Here is a 19,547-nt window from a genome sequence, read left to right on the forward strand (position 1 = left end):
TCAAACTTGTACATTCTCATTGCCATAAAATGTGTTTTTTTTTTTTTAAAGACCAGGATTCTATAAATATTAGTAAAGAGACTTCTTTGGAAACTGGAATATCCTGAAGTTGAAATAGATGCAAAGTGTTTCCAAATTGTTAAGGTGAACTGTATTAATGCCACATAATATGGGGCAATGCTGTACTCTGTGTGATTCATACACAGCCAAATCTTAACACAGCTGAAGAATCAGCTGTGAGTGCTGCCTCTGCAACAAAGATTTCCGTGCAGCCCCAAATTCCAAGTAACCTACCCCTCCTCTTTATCCTCTCTCTGTTGTGGTGCTTATCCCCTCCTATATTTTGTCTTGCTTATTTATGGACATCTTCTCTGATAGTGAGACAAAGATTTCAGAAGGCTGCATCTCCTCCATACATTGTCAATGCTGTCTTACACACAATAGAAACCCACACAATCTGTTGGCTACATGACTGATGGTTGCCACACAGAATTCCCCTCTATTTGCCAAATAGTATATGGTCTTAAAATTAGCATTTGTAACCTCACTAATGCCATTTTCCACTTTAACTGATCTTTGTATGTTTCAAAATTATCTGCCCAGATATGCATACGGTCCAACACAATCAACCTCTTTACTCACCGAGACCAAAGTCGGTGGGGTAACGGGGATTTCGGCAGGCGCAGGCACTCTTGCTTTTTCTGTCACCTATGAGTACAAAACATATTTACACAACACCCATGAGATTATGGGAAATCTCATAGATGTTCAGCTCATGCAAAACTATAAAATTATAAAGTTGAGACCAAGAGTTGTGACCCAGTAACATTAAGTTTGAGCAGGGCAGAGGAGAAAGGCAAGATGTCTGGCTGACGACCTCTATAGTACAAACTGCGGAATGTCTGGCCCTAATTCATAGATACGGACAAGAAACAGCGTGCAGTCCAGGGACCCACCTTGACTTCACGCCCGTGACGTACTTCAAAGTGCTCTTCTCGGACTGTGCTCTCAGCAATGCTCACCCCTACTTCCTTTTTCACTTCAATGCCAGCTTGACTCTTGTAAGTCTCCGGTGTGTCAGTGAAGGGGAACTGGGGCGAGGGCGTGGGCTCCACTCTCACTCTAGTCTCAGCAGGCTTCACGGTGGGCGCCTTCACCGATTTGGTGATCTTCTGAGTAGAAGATGCGGCTGACAACTCTTTTTGTAACGTGGCAATAGCGCTACCGGCTATTGATGCCTGAAGTGGAAATGGAGCCAGGAAAGAGAGTCACTTATCTGTTGTTCATGTTGTCACTGAGAAGGGCCTTGCCACCAGCACCCCTGCTGAGTCTGAGTCCACTTTCTTCTACGTGGCTCGTGGTTTTTAATGCTCTCATTATCACTTTTAGTGTTAGTGGAAAGTCAGTTAGAGGTAAGCTAGTTATAAGCTCATTGACATTTCTGCTGCTTTGCAAAATATATTAAACATATCTTGCTCACAAAGAGTTGTATTTAAAACTCCTTCCTTTACACTCTTATCATAAAGGGACTGAGGGTCTTCTAAAGCTCAGTCTTGATTTTTCACTTAATCGTCCCAATGCTGCATTTGAAAACCCTGAGATATTCAAAATCAAGAAATCGCTAAAATACCTGGTAAATTCCTAAGAACTATGTTAAAATAGCACATTTAGGATCAGCCACAAATCTCTTTGAAAGGTAAAAATGAAGATATTCAGAAAAATAATTTAAAGGCTTTCTTACTGCTTTTTACTCTGCTATGATTTGGTTTCAATAGTAATTTGGGACTATCCCAAATATAGGTATCGAATGTACCTTAGCATTCTTTGAAAGCATATAAGATTTGGGTTCTACATCTTGGATGTGTATAATAAGGACAAGAGTGACAAATACTGAGGGTTATTATGTGCCGTCAACTTGCTAAGGCTTCACATGTATTAACTTGCCCCAAGGACAGAGCTAATAACAGGCAGAGCCAGAATACTACTTCAGGGCCGTTTGGCTCCACAATCTAACCCAACCACCACAAAATACCACCTCTCCATCTTGCTATACTAGGGATATCTCTACAGGATTTCTTCATATCTGTCTTTAGTATTTATAAACATTCTCAGTTGTTGCTCTGAAACGTCTCATAGCAAAAGGAAAAGTAAATAACATAATTACAAAATGTGACACACAGAAGACTATGAATTCGTGTCTCTTCAGATAACCACCTGCTATTCTGACACTCACCCTGCAGGGCCAGTGTCAGAAAGCAAACTTCAGGGGCTCCGAGTCCACCATGAATGCAAATGGACATTACCTAACAGAAGCCACACTGGCCTATACCAAAGATAACTGCGTCATCATGCTCTGCAACTTCTTACCTCATATCCGTGTTCTGTCTTAGGAACAGAAATTTTTGAAACAGCAAAGTGAGGGCTTGCTGTGCGGGGGCGTTTATCCACATGGACTAATCTTTCAGTTGTTACATCTGTAGTTTTCTTGATCTGCATTGAAATAAAACTCAGTGATATCACTGTTCACCAGGTGACCACAGCAGTTAAGCTTGCTTTTCCATTGTATGAACAATAAAGGCAGCATCACAAACTCACCTGTGATGATATATGCATTCCCATTTGATCAGTAGTTGTGATATGAGTCTCTGAAGGAGCTTGAATCACTCTAGGTTTGACTGCTTTTGGGACAACCTGGGGTTCGGAGGCAGGACGCTGGGGATGCTCAGCTACTTTGGTGGTGGAAACATGCTCCTTATACCCATACTCTAAAGTGGTCTGCTGAGCATATGATTGTTCAGGACGCCCGGGCTCTCTGGGCTCTCTGACACGGGCCTGGTCCACGGCAGCAACAACTGTTGCTACGGCTTCTGCCTTTTTCTCAACCCCCACCTGGAAATAAATTTTTGAAAATTAATACGTAGTCATGTCAAAGTCAGGTGGGGCCATCTCCTCCTAGCATGGCCATTGAGAATAGACAAATGCCCAAAGACATGATAGTCATGTGGCACCCATGTCATATACTTATGAAAATGTCTCCAGAAATATAAATGCATTTAAGAACTTAATATTTCATTGATCATTAAAATGTATGGAAATCTAGTTAGATAAACTCTGTAAACACCTGCTTATTTGAGTTAGACATTAAATCACATACAACACAGGACAAGACAATACATATGTAAAATAGTAAGAAGTTTGGGTTTTTCAAGCATTATGGCTAACGCAGTAAATTAGAACTTGAGAAATCAGAACTTTGGGGCTGGTTATCTTCATTGATTCTTTTTATTATCTTCTCAGTCATTTGCTCTTATGTTGACACAATGACAGCGATAATAAAAATGTATTTAATCACAGACCCATCCACAAAAATCTGCTGCTACCAAGTTGTACAGTTGTATAGAAATCTGTGATAATATGAAAGCTCATGAACACACAGTGAAGCATACTAATTTACTTATGATTCTTTGGAGATAAGAATTTCTTAATCTATAAGAAAATATCCCTCTTAAAACACATGAATGAAGATATTGTGATTAACATGAAAACCTATTGTCATATTTGTATTCAAGAGAACGAACTTTCCTAGTGAAGTGCAATTCACTTTCATTATTTCTGAAAATTGAAAGACAGAAACACAAATGATGCTTTTTTCTCATTTCTATGAATTCGATGAGGATAAATGGGAACACAGTTTGCAAAGGAGATGCTCTTTTAGATTGAGTTGATGCAGTACTTGGAAAGCACATATTGTGAAAATCCCATCATCGTGTCCCCCAGTGCTCTTTCCAAGTACTGCGGGGATATTTTATTTATGTCAGCTTTTTTTTCTGCTGTTATGAATAGAATCTAGATTGCACCTGAAATAGTTTCCAAGTTTGCTACCTGTATATCTGTTAAAACTGTTATCTGAACTATTTAAGATAAAAATGAGGTGGTTTTTTGGTTTTTTTTTTTAGATGGAATCGGGCCTTTAGGTGATCATGAGCTTTATCTAGCACTTCTTTCTAGGAAGCCACACTGTAATTAACCTGCCTTGAAGAATTACAAATACCATCTTCAATTTAGATTGTGTTTTAGAAGAAACTGTAAAATATATGTGAGGCTTAGGTGAATTAAGTTTTGTTCATCTGTTGGTTTCTTTTTTGTTTTTTAACCATATAAGCCATTAGTTGATTTTAATTTTATAGATGTTTTAAATGTTAACATCTTCAACAGATTATACATTATATAATTTTCTATTATCTTATATATTATGTACTATGTAGAACATTATATATTTATATGTAACTTCACTTGTAGAGTGATTGCATTTGCATTATATCTCATTTGAACTTTCAACCAATCTACATGATAGTCAGCTTGACTTTTAGTTTTATTTTAATCATGAGAAACTAGGCTCAAAGAAATGGTCTTTTCCAAAAGAAATATACAGGTCTAGTTTTAAAACTCACACACAAAAAAGATTCTTAAATATAGTAGGGCATTTTAAATTGGAGAAGCACCTATATATATTTTCTTGAGTTAATGTACATCAAAATCCATGCGCATACTCGTATGCCATTGGGTGGCCTTTTATTTCTTAGTGGCCTCTAACGTCCCTCATTGACCGAAGAAACCCCAAATCATTCTAAATAGTGGGAATTAATTTAGAAGATACAAAGAAAAGTGTTACTTAATCTGGCTTTTCACAAATAGAAATGCTAACTGTTCCACTGGAGGACCTGGACTGAATCTAATGACCTCGAACATTTTGTTGATCAGTTAAACAATTAAATGGAACATGAGGGGCACAATGACTCATGATGGATGAAAGGTTATGAGAGCTGATGATGAAATGGGATGAAACAATGCTTTTCACCTCCACAGCATCAGTTTTCATCTCTTCATGAAACAGATGGATCTGTTCTTGCTTAACAGCAAATCCTTCTCTAGTCCTTGGCAATGTGGCTGGTTCGATAGGTCTTGCTGTGGTAACTCTGACTTTAGGTATAGACAATATTTCAGCTTCCATTTTTAGCTAATGTTTAACAACAAAAGTAAGATAGTCAAATTTATGTGATTTAGAAATAACCAAATTCAAATATAATCACTCATGAAGTATGTTACATATTGAAATTTCTGTCATCAAGGAGACTATGGAAGACTGGCATGGCATTCACAGTTAGACTTGGGCGAATTCCTCAGAAGGTGATCTTAAGACCCATCTTAGAAAGAACCCCAAAGATACAGGGATAGCAAACAATACTGAGGGAAATGCAGACAGGACTCAATCATGAAGCTAAAGAAATTGAAAACACTTGAGTTGCTGATTTTTAGACACCGTATTAGCAATGAAGAATAAAATTAGGTAAATAGCTTATTTGGGGTAAAGACAGTCATGGGAAAATAAGTTAATTCATAGAAATTTCATAGCTACAAGTAATGTTTTCATGGCTTATGTGTATTTAGTCTGGTTGGATAATTCCTTCTCTACATTTTCATATTGTATCTTATTTAGTTTTAGTGAGAACTAATACAGCAGGCATTATAATTTTCTCAATTTCTTTTCTCATCTGATACTTACAAGAGAAAAAAGACAATGCTTTACATGAAGAAAATTATGGCTAATCTCCTAAAATAAGTCCATACTTTATAAACTAATATACTGAATTGATGACCCCCTCAAAACACATATCTTCTTGACAATCAATAAGATTCATCATTTACATGTATATTTTTAATGCTAATTGAGCATATTAAAATTAGCCTGCATGCAATTTTAATCATCAACTTCTAAAAGATTTCTAGATAGTAATAATAAAAAGTGGAAGTAATAGTGAAGAGATCAGTGGGAAAAGGATTATGTAGTAATATTAACAATAATAAATAATTGGGTTTTTAGTTTCTAATTTTTAATCATCAAAAAATAAATTAGGTTAATAGTGTCTCATGTCAAATTCTGAGATTTGATATTAATATATTATAATAGGGGACTTCACATGAGGTTTGGTATTAATATATTACAACAGGGGACTTCACACTTGGAATAGTCACCTTTCCATGAGTAACTTGGACTTGTTCTTGTCTAGCAGCCATTCTTTCTCTACTTCTCAGTATTGTTTCTTGTTCTTTGGCTTTAGCAGTAGCAACTGCTATTGTAGACAAGGCAGTTTTCTCAGCTTCCCTTCTCATCTGATTATTACAGTAAAATCAAGGTTTAAATTGTAGAGGCCTTCAGACACACATGGTATGACCCATCCCCCCTCCTAGTCATTCAGGGTTAAGAGACGTTAACTATCACTTGGCAATGTTCGCACACACTGAGTGGGTATCACAAAACTTAGAGATGTTAACCTCGACAAAAACTCCAGGTGATTCCATGTATTGCTTCTTAAAAATCAGGCTAAAAATGCTAATCTTCATGCAAAAATAACAGTGAATAAAATGAATTACAAATGTTACAGATGGAAGAAAACCAAATGTACTGATAAAATTAATGGTAAGCCATCACACATTTACAATTTTGTTTTTAGTTTGGAATTTAAAAGAGGAAAATGAAAATTAATAATTCATACCACATCATACTTAATGATTTACTAGAAATCAGTTTAAAGATAAACTCTTCCCATCTCATGTAGCCATATTCACCTTTTCCTGAGTTACTTGAACTTGCTCTCTTTTGGTAGTGATGCCTTCTCTACTTCTTGACACTATATCTTGTTCTTTGACTTTGGGTGTGGCAACTATAACTTTAGGTACCACTGTTTTTCTAGTTTCTTTTTTTATCTGGTTATATGATAAAAATGAGAAAATGGTGGTTAAATTTCATACGCCCTCTAATAAAAGAAACTTAAGTCAACACTGAGAAAGGAAACAAAATATATCCTCAGTCAAAGACATTTTAATCACACCTAAATACATCATCTGAGTTGCTTTGATCATCCAGACTGCTTCATTATATAACATGTGATTAGTGACAAAAGAATGAAGGATGCATTTCTCTTTCTCACATTATTCTTATTATAACCAATGTAAAATTCTGGTAGAGCCATAAATAACACATACTTTGTCGTGTTATTAACAAATGTGTACACTGTAGTATACTTCAACAGGAAGATATTAAAGTGAATTACAATATCATGTTAGTACCAATCCAGAAAAAGACCGAAGGTTAGGAATGAAAAGTGGCAGTGAATCCCAGAGAGGTGGCAAAAAGCTCGTGAGAGATTATGAAGTTTTTCTGCTCGAGTTGTAAGAAGAGGAGGAGGTGAAAGTTATAAGAAGAAGAAGGTGAAAACGTGATGATTAAGACCCATGGTGACAATGAAGGTGGCTTGCAAAAGAAATGATATAACAGTGAATTTCACACTGGCAGGAAGTCATCACCTTTTCATGAGTTATGTGTATTTGATCTTGTTGTATGGCAATTTCTTCTTGAGCTCCCAGAATTGTTTCTGGTTTTGTAGGCTTTGCAGTGGCAACTACTACCATGGATGCAGCGGTTGTCTCAGTTTCCTGTCTTATCTGATTTTCAGAGTAAAATAAAGATTTGAGTGTCAAAAGGCACAGAAGATATCTCCCAACATTCAGGACAGAAAATATCACATTTCCATGTCACGAGTCTTCACTTGTGTTTAAAATATAGACTTTTGATTTTCCGAGGAATGGGTTTCTTTAATTCTTACCTGTCCCTCAGCAAATTGTTCTATCACTGAAAAGGTCTCATCTTTAAGATGTGTTGATACCTTATGGAGCCCAGTGAGTGGCCTACAACAAATGGCTGCCTACCTCTAAGCAGGCTGAACCTGCCTGTCACCGGCAAAGGCAAAAGGGATTTCTACACCTTGATTATGCATTCAAAGCCTCTCACTCACTGTAGGGCAGGGAAATAAACCCAAAAGCTGGTGGCCAGCCTTTTCAGTACTAAAACACAGTGCTCTCAGCTGGACCTTTTTTTAAAAGCTGGGCTTTTTAAAATAAAGCTGGACCTTTTTTAAAAAGTAGTTTTGGGGTCAGCAAAGAGCTGGAGATTAAGAGAGGTGAGCACAGGCAATCCCTAGAACATGAAAGAATTCAAAATAGAGGCCTCTTTCCTGGCATTTAGAGTCTGATTTCACACACGGGAGAGAAGTGCATTCTGGCGACGGTGAGGTTGTTGCCACATGGGAGTACGGCACGAAAGCAGAAAACACTTCTAGGTCCCTGTCCATCAAAAATTAGGGCACTTCCATGAAGAAGTAATGATCTCGATGTGCACCATCTCCTCACTTTCTTTGGATATTTGGTTGGAGTGTTCATGACTGGTGTGTGTGTGTGCGCGCGCGCACAAGTGTCTTACAACTATGAAGTTTGCATGTTACAATCAGAGTGACTGAGGGCTCAGGCCATGCATGGAAAAGCTGACTGTACCACTGGGTTGGTGGTCTGGGTGATAGCTATCGTCTGTTTAAGCATGCCCTAGAAATACCAGAAATGTGCCCTACACTGTTCTAATAGAGACAGTCTCCGCAGAAATGATCGGCAGTTGAAAATGGCACAATAAGAAGGTAACTTCCATTGCGATAGAGTTTCAATACTAGACACAGGGGAACAATAACAACAAAAAAACACACAGAAAAGACCCCTTCACTTAGAGCACATGCAGCTGACTGAAATGTGTTTGTCAACGAACTACCAGCTATTTACAAAACTAAACTTACCATTTCTTGAGTTATTTGTTTTTGTTCTTGCTTTGCAGTAATTTCTCCAGAAATTCTAGTTTCTTGCTCTTTGGCTTTAGTTGTAGAAATTACTACTTTTGGTACAAATGTTTTTTCAGTTTCTTTTCTTATCTGAAATCAATGATAAAAACAGAACCTTGTTGTCTCCTGGTCTCTAATGGAAGTGACATGTGTTTATGAAATACAACAAAATAGGGATTTAAAAAAGAAGTAAAATGCTTTTTCTGGAGATATCACTAAATGAAATAAGTCATCTTATCTTCATCAATATGACCATACTCTTTTTCTCTCTAAACCATAAGTTATACTGCTTAGTGGGGAAAAAAGTTGGATTCAGCAAGGTTTGCTTTCTTTGGAAAAAAGACTTCTGATTTCTGTAAGTGGATATATGGCGATATTTTTCCATGCTACTAAGACCATTATTCCATACTCCTAAGATCATCTGATGGTGATCTTAGAGCACAGGATTATTGAGTGGAAGGCCTTAGAAGTAATATTGTCAAACCCTTTTACTTTATATATGAAAAATCAAGTATGAACAATTTATAATCTGCATTTATAGAATATTTTCGATTTGAAATTTTTCTAAATATTCCAATGGTTTTAAATATCAAGACTTATTTTTCTAAAACTGAGACCTTATGGGTAAAAAGTTTTGTACATATCCCAGGCAAAACATTTTCCAAATTCTCAGTCCCTGAAGGATGTCGTGTTGGATCTGGCCCCAGAGGTGTGTGCGTTGGGTAGGGGGATGGGGCAGTTTTCCCCGTTCACCTCTCTGCCATTCTCAGATCTCATCACTGAAATTCAAGCTTGAAAGCAAGTTGGAAGTTCATTTCTCAAACCACCCGACTGACAACTGGCTCCCTGGGCCCATATCCCTACCAGGTGGTCTTCTCTATTCTGTCCCTGAATGCATCCAATCATGTTGCTGTCCTTTTCACTTTTTCTGGTCATTTGACCTACAACGGCCACGCTATTCATCCCATTTCAAATCCACATTCAAATATTCTCCCGAAGAGTAAGGAAGCAGAGAGTAAGCTATTTTCGAAGCAATGGGTTCTCTGTCCTTTTCCACTCTTCTCTGTTCCTGACTATGTCTTCTTGCTGGTATTACCTCCCGCACAGCCACATATTTAACTAGAGCATTCTCAGATCAGTGTAGATGAGACCCCTGTTTCTACCCAATGCATGTTCACAGAGGTCCTTTTGTCTACATGCGGGAAGTGTTTGGTGACACTAACCCAGGAATACACAGATACAAGGGACTTTTATTAGTGTGATAAAAACCAAGTTGCCCAAGATACAACACCCTTCACGGTAAACATTATGATATGTGTCAACACAGGTAATAACAACAGTAATTTCACATCAAAAAACCATTTTCACCTGTTCATGAGTTACGTGCACCTGCTCTTGTTTTGTTGTAATTACTTCTCTGGTTCTTGATTTTAATTCTTGTTGCTTGGCTTTATCGGCAGCCACTGCTACCTTGGTTACTGCAGTCTTCTCTGCTTCCTTTCTCATCTGATTTCATAGAGGAGAAAGGGAGGAAATACTTTAATGCACCTTGTATAAAAAGTTGCAATAATAAATCAGGATAAAGACATAAACGTCACACAAGAAAGGATAAAGCGGAAAGCAAGAGTGATTTTAAACCATAGCAGAAAAATCTATTCAAATATGAGGTGGGGAATTATCCTGGATTTATAACTCTTTTCAGCCATGAATCAAGTGTCATGTTTATTTTGAGGAAAGTAAAAGCGAAGGTCTTTGGGGAAAGCTTAGGGAAGAGTAATGTCTGCCCCGAAATAATGGTTGCCACACCTGGCTCCCGGAGGGCCTGAACTCTTGTCCTGCGGTCTGCAACCACGGCCTCGAATGCACACGGACCTACCTGCCCTGTTGGGCTGACTTTCCAGGCCGCCCTTTGCCTGTCTTGACCCAGGGGCACTTTGATACTCAGAATACCTGGTCTGACCCGCTGTCTTGCCTTTCTGACAGTTAACTCTTGCCTGCTTCCATGCCCATCATAGACCAGGGACTTACGGCACTTATATTTTGCACACCTTTGGTATTTCTGACTACCTTTTGCTAAGAAAGTCCAAAAAGTCTGGGCTCGGTGCTCTCCTCAGAACGATTTGAGCATTGACTCTTCGTGGGATCTCTGCCTGCAAAGCTCAGCCCGGACGGCCTCCTGCGTACCTGTTCAGGAGCAGGTGGGATGTGCGTGGCAGTCGTGGTTGTCCTCTGAGCAGTCTGCTCTACAGCGCTGATAACTGGTTCTCTCACTCTGGCCATATCAACAGCAGCAACGACAGTCGCAACAGCTGCACTTTTGTCAGTTTCTTGCTTCACCTGGATTGGAAATGAGCAAGTACATTACTTTTTCAAATGCCATGCTGGTAGAAAGCACAAAAACACCATGGAAACTGAGCTACCTAGAGCCAAATACACATGTGCAGAAGCACTTATCATCACCACAAGCAATAGAATACGAGTTGTTAAAACCTATATTTTATGTCGACCTCACATATTAGAACCTCTGTCCCAATTAACAAACCAAGAGCCCAGTTTGCTCTTCAGTGTCTGTATATCCTCACATTCTGCACAACCTCTTCGGACCGCGTTCCAGGACCGGACTCTGGTCGGGGAAGCCAGAAGGTGGAGCATAGAAAAGGACACAAGACAGCTCTGACAGTACCTCTGTGGCGTCCGAGGCGATGGCCTCTGCCGCGAAGGTGGCGCCGGTGGACACGCTGGTAGCGGCACCCGCAGCGCCACTGATGGTCCTTTGCTCGTGAACCCCGTATCTCCCTTCCCATCTCTCTTCCGTCCTGATCTGTGTAGCACTTGTCATCATAGTTTCTCTCATCTCAGACTCAGAGGAGGCCACGTAGCCCTCTTGCTTCCACGGGGGAGGCACTTCGGGGCCCAGCGTGGGTGTCTGGGTCTTCCGCATGAGTAATGGAGACTTAACAGATCTGATGGGGGACGTGGAGATCCTCCCGGCGGGAGACACAGGCCTGCAAACCGAAGGGCAGAGGTCAGAAACCCAAGACAAGGAGCTGCCCGCTGGGCCATTATATTTGAATAATAACAGAACAATCTGGAAGGGTTTAATTCAACGGCAGAGTTTTAAACTGTGTGCCTCAGTAACCCGTTCAGAGGCAAATAATGTACTTGAACACAATCTTCTTTTTCTTTCAAAAAAAAATCTATCAATCATTTTCCATCTGTCAGGCTTTATTTGAGGTAATTGGGATTCCTCAATGAGCACACTAGACACAGATCCCTGACCTGTGAAGTCGAGCTGGAGCAGAAAGTCTAAGTGGGTAAGTGTCCAAGGCTGCTGGAACAGAGTACCGAGGCCTGGGGGGCTTGCATACAACGCAAATTTCTGACTCACAGCTCTAGAGGCTGGAAGTGCAAAATTAAGGCCTGGGCAGATCTGACAGCTAGTGAAGGGCTGCTTCCTGGTTCATAGACAGCTGTTAGTGCACTGCATTTTCACATGGCAGAAAGCGGGAGGGGCTCCCTGGGGTGAGCTCTCTGGGTCTCTCTCTACCTCTTTTTTATTTTAATTTTAATCTTTATTGTATTTTTCCCATTACCATTTAGTTCCCCTGTACCCTCCTCCCCCCAGCAATCATCACACTGTTGTCCATGTCCATGAGTCCTTCTTCCTTTTTGCTCAGTCCCTCCACCCCTGCACCTCCCCTCCCACTAGCTGTCATCTGCAGTCTGCTCTAAATCCCAGTAAACCTTACTCTTACTTGCTGTGACTCGAGAATCAGACTTCATTCCAAGCTAAAGAATTCTGTGCCCTGCTTCACTATCTCACATTTTAAAAAGTGAAAACAGCAAAAGGTGGTTTCTTGAAATATAGCCACAGAAAGGCCCCAATAATTATCCCGATCATAACTCTAAACTTCTCAGTGCTCCCATTTCTGAGGCCATGCAGGGGCACCAAATCTATGCTGAGCAAAGTAAGATTTCTGTAATCAAAATGCATTAATACACCTTGTATAAAAAGTTACACTAATAAATTAGAATAAAGACATAAATGTCACACAAGAGAGGACAAGGAGGAAGGCTAGAGTGATTTTAATCTATAGCAGAAAATCTATTTTAATACAAGGTGGGAAATTATGTTGGATTTATAGCTCTTTTCAGCCATGAATCAACTGTCAAGTTTATTTTGAGGAACGTAAAAGCAAACGTCTTTGGGGAGAGCTAAGCTGAAGAAGTTAGACCTTTTTAATTTTCCTGCAGGAATTTCCACAGCCTTCACTATGTCCATGTGCCTGGTGAGTCTCCAGGCCAGGAACAGCTTTCTCAGAACTTTCTGTGAGGCAGGCTGTGTGGTACACTTTGGAAACTGCTGTTCAGGTCGAAATGTTGTGGATGCTCTTTTACATTGTCTCTGTGTTTGTCTATCCTCAGCCTCACTGTCGTGCACCCTGGACTTCTTTTAAATACCCTTGTACTTGCTGTAGTAACTGGCTAATTTGAAACCTAAGTATTCTATGATTTTTTAAAAATTAAATTGATAACATGGCTTCTTCAAAAATAGTTTTTATTGCCTTTTGTGTTTGTCCAAAGTGCAATAGCATCAGTTGAAAAATAGGTGTGCTAAATCTTTGCACTTACAGACAAAAAAAATAGTTGCTAATCTAAAGCAATAGTTCTAGGGGTTAGTCAACTATTTTAAAACGGTTTTTCATAATTTCATCAATGAGGTGTATACATGTTACCCTCTAGGTGGCAGTGTTGCCTTATTATTGCATTTAACTGCTTCATACAGGAAAATGTTTATGAAACTATTCTGGCACTACATAGGGTATTTAATTTATACTGATCATAAGTGAAACAATTATTCTAATTAAGGCTCAAGTTCCAGTTGATACCTACTCTAAATTACAGAGTAACTTAACAGAACATTACAATATTAACGAGGTTAATGAAGAAATATTTCATCGGTTTTTTTTTTTGACAAGGGGTTTTTTGGTGAAAATCAATTGACATTTTATACACAGAGTCATAATCAACTAAAGGGAGATCTAGGAAACACGGCTTTACTTTGAAAGTGGCTGCCTTAAAAATATAACAAAGACCAGTTTAGAATAATTTGGGTCTGTACCAATTGAAGAAAAGAAAAGTGACATATGCTTCCAAGTTTCAACCTGTGCCTTGTTCTTGCGGCACCTGGTACACAGGGGGCTTCATTCAAAAAGAGTTAAAGACGGGATTAGCATGATGTGTGTGATTAGCAGCAGATGGCAGGTAAGCCCATAACTGGGAAAATCAGTGTAATTTGAGTCATTATAGGCAAGTGCTTATTTCTGCTCTTAGAATAAAAAATAATCACCCGGTCACAGCTAGATACAATGCACCTTATTCAATGAAGTACATTTGCCCTGCTTTACAACAAAAAATCAATACTAAACCAGGAGATATTTTAGAAAGTAGTCTATCGTAGATCATCATTTTATCTACAAATTGATATTTTTAATTATTAATTCTTTCAATGGAAATTTGGGGGGCCAAGTGATTGGGATTTTTATTAATGAACTTCCAGAACTGTTCCTCAAAATTGGCCATGGAGTCAGGGAAGCCCTGTGATTCTAAATGACCCTTAGGCTGAGATTTAAAATATGGTCAGGTTGCTACGTCCCCCAAATCACACCTGGCCTGCCTTGTGGTTGAGCCCGAGACAGAACACTTTATATTTGTTAGCTAGGTATGTTTCTTCAACTAAGTGCCTTGCTCAAGGCTTCATATTAGTTTCTGCCAATACTTTATTTTTTTTTAAATAATTTTATTTAGTTATTTTTCAAGTACAGTTTTTTGTCTATTTCTCATCCCAGCTCATCCCGCCCCGTGCTCCCCACCTCCCTCCCATTTCCACCCCCCTTAGTTCTCGTCCCTGTGTCCTTCATTTCTGTTCCTCCAAATCCCTCCCCCTTTTTCCCCTTAAATTCCCTTCCCTCTCCCCTCTGGTCACTGTCCCCCTGTTCTCTGTTTCAGTGTCTTTGTTTTTATTCTGCTTGCTTGTTTGTTTTGTTGTTTAGCTTCCTGTTAAAGGTGAGATCATATGGTATTTGTCTTTCAACCCCTGGCCTATTTCACTCAGCATAATGCTTTCCAGTTCCATCCTTGCTGTTGCAAAGGGTAGTAACTCCTTCTTTCTCTCTGCTGCATAGAATTCCATTGTGTATATGTACCACAATTTTTTTATCCATTCAGTACTTTAATTTTTAAAGTGGGCAATATCGAGCAAAAAGGAAAAAGGACTCATAAACATAGACAACAGTATGGTGATTGTGGGGGGTGAGGGAGATGGGGATAAAACAGTGATAAAAAGTAATAAAAAATACAATACAATACTAAAAATTATAAAAATTGGGATACATCTATTATTTTTCATATATCTTTTGGACATTTAAATTGCATCTTGTGTGAAATGATTGTCTTCTGTAATTTTTAAATTTGTGTTTTGTTTTTTCTTTAAAATTAATTCGTGCAAGCTTTTTAATGCATCTGGTATATTAGTTCTCGTCTGCTGTAAGCGTTGCAAACACTTCCCCACATCTACGGTTTGCACTCTGCTTCTTTGCAGGGTCTTACTGAACACGGGCCGCGCACAGCCACGCAGGCTACGGGCTGCTCCCAGGCTTGTGCTGTTCACATTGCAGCCACTGTAAATTTTTTTTCACACTTTTATGGCAGAGGCAATGAAATACCTTGAGGAAGAGGCACCTTTAAAATGTTCTTACAAATGCCTGTTTGGTTTAGCCATGACCTTGCTTTTGCCATCGATAAGTTGTTATTTTTATGTAGTTGAATTTGTAGATCTATTTTTCAAGGCTCTCCTCCAAAAATGTTTTCCCCAATTTTCTGCTCATTGTTTTGGTTTTATTTTATTTTTTAAAGATTTTGTTTATCTATTTTTAGAGGGGAAGAGAGGAAGAAAGGGAGAGAAATATCAATGTGTGGTTGCCTGCCTCTCATGAGCTCCCTACTGGGGACGTGGCCCCCAACCCAGGCATGTGCCTTGGCTGGGAATCCAACCAGTGACCCCTTGCTTTGCAGGGCCAGCACTCAACCCACGGAGACACATCAGCCAGGGCTGGTTTTTATTTTTTAATTGATCTCTTTAGTCATGCTGCAGTTTATTTTGTAAATGGTGTGAGGTAGAGGTTAATATTTTTTTTCTTCCAAATGGATGGCTAATTGGACCAGCATTCCTTATCAAGTAAAATATTTTTCCCCACTGAATTAAAAGGTCACTTTGATTAAAAATAGAATTTCCTGAATATTTGAATCTATTTCTGGACTCTGTTTTGCTCTCCTGGTGGATTTTCTAATCACCTACCAATAGCATACTGTTTTGATTATAGTAACTTCACACTGTGAACATATTTTAGGTCAACTATCCACTTATTATTCTTTTACAAATTTCTTGGCACAGGAACTTTCTCTACTCATAAAATATTTATTCGAATTGTTCAAGAAAGACTTTTTTGTTTCCTCAAAACTTTGCATAATTTTTAGTTCATCATATAAAAAACTTCAGCATGTTAAGCCAAATTCCAAAGTTCTGAGTTTGCAGTCTATAATTTATGCTTGACTATATAATTTCTGGGTCCTGATGGTACATGCCCACTTTCTAAAATACCTTTATATTAACTAAAAATAGAAACCCATTTTATTTTTTTAGATAAAATAACTTAAGCATATGCAAAATATTAGAAGGGCTTTTTTATTCTTAAGGCATAAGAACACTTGTATAATTATTTTCTATTTATAAGACACTTTTACCTGATTACGTCAAATCCCTACAACATACCTTTAGATCATCTTTGTCATGATTCTCTTTAATTTACGAATGACACAACTAAGCCCTGGCTGGTGTGGCTCAGAGGAATGAGTGCCAGCCTGCAAACCAAAGGGCTGCTGGTTGAGTCTCAGTCAGGGCAAATGCTTGGGTTGCAGACCAGGTACCCAGTAGGGGGCATGAGAGGCAACTACACATTGATGTTTCTTTCCCTCTCTTTCTCCCTCCCTTTCCCTCTCTCTAGAAATAAATAAAATCTTGTAAAAAAACAAACACATGGCACGAATACAATCTTAAGCTAATTATTTAACTTCTTTAGCTTCAATCATCTTATCTATAAACTTAGAGGTGATAATTCTTACAGGTCACTTTCAATATTTAATGAGATTATATACATAGAGTGCCAATCAAATGTCTAACAGAGTGGTCCATACATAGTAGCAACTATTTATTGTAATTATTTTCCTCAGTCACATTAGTAGCAAGTGATCAGGCTGATTGAATGCAGAGCATCCAACCAATTGTGTGCTCTTCTCATTTCAGGGTGTGGTTTTTTTGTTTGTTTTTGGCCCCATACAGCAGATGTTTATTAAATGATTTAAAAATAAGACTTTAGGCCCTGGCTGGTGTGCCTCGGTGGATTGAGCACAAGCCTGCAAGCCAAAGGGTTGCCATTCAATTTTCAGTCAGGGCACACACATGCCTGGGCTGAAGACCAGGTTCCCACTTGGGTGTGTGTGAGAGGCAACCACAAATTGATATTGTCTCCCTCTCTCCTTTCTTTCCCCTTTTTTTAAAAAATAAATAAAAATCTTTTCAAAAAGTTTTTAAAAAAAGAATTTAGGATTACAGTTTATAAAGTTCTCCACTTTACCTACGGACAGTGAGAATTTGTGCAAGCAGATTTAGTACCCTTTTTGTTCACCTCCTTTATCACACGGTACACTTTTTATTGCCTTCTTCTAGTTCCCTTCTTAATGGATGAACCTAATTTAAAAATACAGAATGACCTGATCTCTTTGAAACAGCTTTACCTGACAGGAGATGGGGTCGGCGCCCGCACGTGTCTGACCGGGGAAGGGGAGTGTCTGATCGGCGACGGGGACTGCTGTCGAGCCAACTGTGCTTTGGCGGTAATGGACGGTGGGGTGGGAGACCTCGACTTTGGCTTAGGAGGTATCCTGGGAGGTGTTTTATGGGGCAGCTGTTGCCCGGTGGCACCATCTATGACCATCTCGACTGTTGCCATTGATCTGGCATCAAAGTGGGCTTCAATTTTCTGCAAGAGAGAAAAACAAAGCCCGTGAGGAGGAGGAAGTTGGTGAAACCACGGTCCCGAAAAGCTGGAACCCTGACAATATAGAAAATACCTTTTCAATTCGGGTTTCTCTTGTTTCTGAAATCTGAGCAGTCGAAATAATTGTCTTTGTCTTTTTAGCGGGCACTACTTCTTCACCTGCAGGAAGAGAAAGGTAAATAGTTAAGAGGGGGCACCATGCCTCATTTTTAAAGGGGTTAATTCTGACCACAAATTCAAAAAGATTTTCTAGGTTTCCCAATGGAGGAAAATGCAGAAAGTTTTTGGATTTTGTATGAACATTAATTGGGTTGAAAAATAGAAAATGTTCACTATTAGAAAAGAATTTACATAGAACCACTTTTTAAAAATGTCATTGTTTGCCAACAAATTGAAAATGTACGCAATAGAAATACTCTAGTTTGTAATGGGTTGATAACTATAGCTTGTTTCATTCATTCTGAGCTCCTGCTGAGAATCTCAGGGACTTTTCCGGGCCTCTGAGGAGAGGCAGGTGGACCCCACCCCACCTAAGTCCGCCCTCTCCCCTTCCCCCGTTCCTCAGCCTCCAGCACGTGCCTTGAACCAGTAATTCAGCAGTCGAAGTAGCTCTTCCAACGCTATTGGTGGCATTTACTGAGTAGGTCCCAGAGTCTTCGGGGTATGCTTCCGCAATCAGTAAGCTGTAGAGGTCGCCTTCTTGTGAAATTTGAAAATCAAGGGAGCTCTGGATTTCGGCTCCGTCCCGGTAGAACTTCACCACAGGTGTAGGGATTCCAGTCACTCTAACTTGGAGTCGCACTTGGCTTCCTTGTCTCACGGTCATGCTCTGCAGTCGTTGGACAAAGTTGGGTGGCGCTGTTTCCGCTGCAGGGAAAGAGAAGAACATCAGGACTGCCAGTGGAGGCGCTTCCAAAAGGCTATTTTTAAACAGTCTAAACAGTCTCAGCTCCGGGATTCCAAAACCAGTCGATGAGTCGCTGAAGCAGACATCCTTGACTGTCCTTGAGCCCAGCTCATCCAGCAGAGGACAGCAAGAATGAAGCCAGGGGATGGCAGAAGGCAATTCTGCCGCCATATTTTATTTTATTTGCTTTGTTTTGTTTAGCAGTTCTAGGCTACCACATTTATTTTTTTTAAGCCTAGATCTTCTTGTAACATTTCTAGAGAATTTGGTACTTCCTCCCAACCTTATATCTAGCACTACATTAAAATGTTAAGGTAACTTTTCATATTTCAGTAAGTCACATTAAAATGAATTTCAGTAGTTGGTTTGACAGGTGCACTTGTGACTTACCAGATCATTAAATTTTCACTTAATTAAAAAAACCTGAAGTTGTCTCCAACTTGATCACTATTCAAATAACCCAAATATTTACTTGCATTTAAAATGTTAGTCCAAATAATGACATGATTTAATGTCAGTTCTGCTACAAAAAGGGTTGTTTTTTTTTTTTTTTTTTTGTTAATGATGTTGAAAGAAATAAATGTGAAGGGCTAGTGGGATTAATTTTGATATGTTTTTGAGTAACAAAAAATAGTAGATGCTGCCAGCCCTGTGCACTTTCCACTTCTAAATGTTCTGGATGTATGTTAAAGTTCATACTTGATGTGACCAAATGTACCTTCTGTTTAAGTCAATTATAGGCATATACTCGAAAGTGCTAGGGACATAGTTTACCGAATAAACATATATGACGCTATGCAGCTC

The 19,547-nt window shown here is 39.1% G+C and overlaps 1 protein-coding gene across 2 annotated transcripts in view; it reads right to left on the reverse strand.

Annotated features, from left to right (window-relative positions):
- Nucleotides 1-19,547, reverse strand: part of TTN (titin) — a 270,276-nt gene that overhangs the window by 245,221 nt on the left and 5,508 nt on the right. For both annotated transcript variants that reach the window (XM_053665080.1, XM_053665079.1), the window contains exons 4-17: nucleotides 18,416-18,703; nucleotides 17,910-17,995; nucleotides 17,574-17,818; nucleotides 11,404-11,725; nucleotides 10,905-11,057; nucleotides 10,089-10,226; nucleotides 8,679-8,810; nucleotides 7,366-7,503; nucleotides 6,628-6,765; nucleotides 6,034-6,171; nucleotides 2,596-2,889; nucleotides 2,368-2,490; nucleotides 957-1,238; nucleotides 643-708 (exon numbers count right to left, since the gene is read on the reverse strand). In XM_053665080.1, coding sequence (XP_053521055.1) covers nucleotides 643-708; nucleotides 957-1,238; nucleotides 2,368-2,490; nucleotides 2,596-2,889; nucleotides 6,034-6,171; nucleotides 6,628-6,765; nucleotides 7,366-7,503; nucleotides 8,679-8,810; nucleotides 10,089-10,226; nucleotides 10,905-11,057; nucleotides 11,404-11,725; nucleotides 17,574-17,818; nucleotides 17,910-17,995; nucleotides 18,416-18,703 — 2,543 coding nt within the window. The remainder of the gene's footprint in view (nucleotides 1-642; nucleotides 709-956; nucleotides 1,239-2,367; nucleotides 2,491-2,595; nucleotides 2,890-6,033; nucleotides 6,172-6,627; nucleotides 6,766-7,365; nucleotides 7,504-8,678; nucleotides 8,811-10,088; nucleotides 10,227-10,904; nucleotides 11,058-11,403; nucleotides 11,726-17,573; nucleotides 17,819-17,909; nucleotides 17,996-18,415; nucleotides 18,704-19,547) is intronic.

The sequence above is a fragment of the Artibeus jamaicensis genome, unplaced genomic scaffold (assembly GCF_021234435.1).
Source record: "Artibeus jamaicensis isolate MK-2021 breed Jamaican fruit bat unplaced genomic scaffold, CSHL_Jam_final contig_391, whole genome shotgun sequence".
Lineage (NCBI taxonomy): Eukaryota > Metazoa > Chordata > Mammalia > Chiroptera > Phyllostomidae > Artibeus > Artibeus jamaicensis.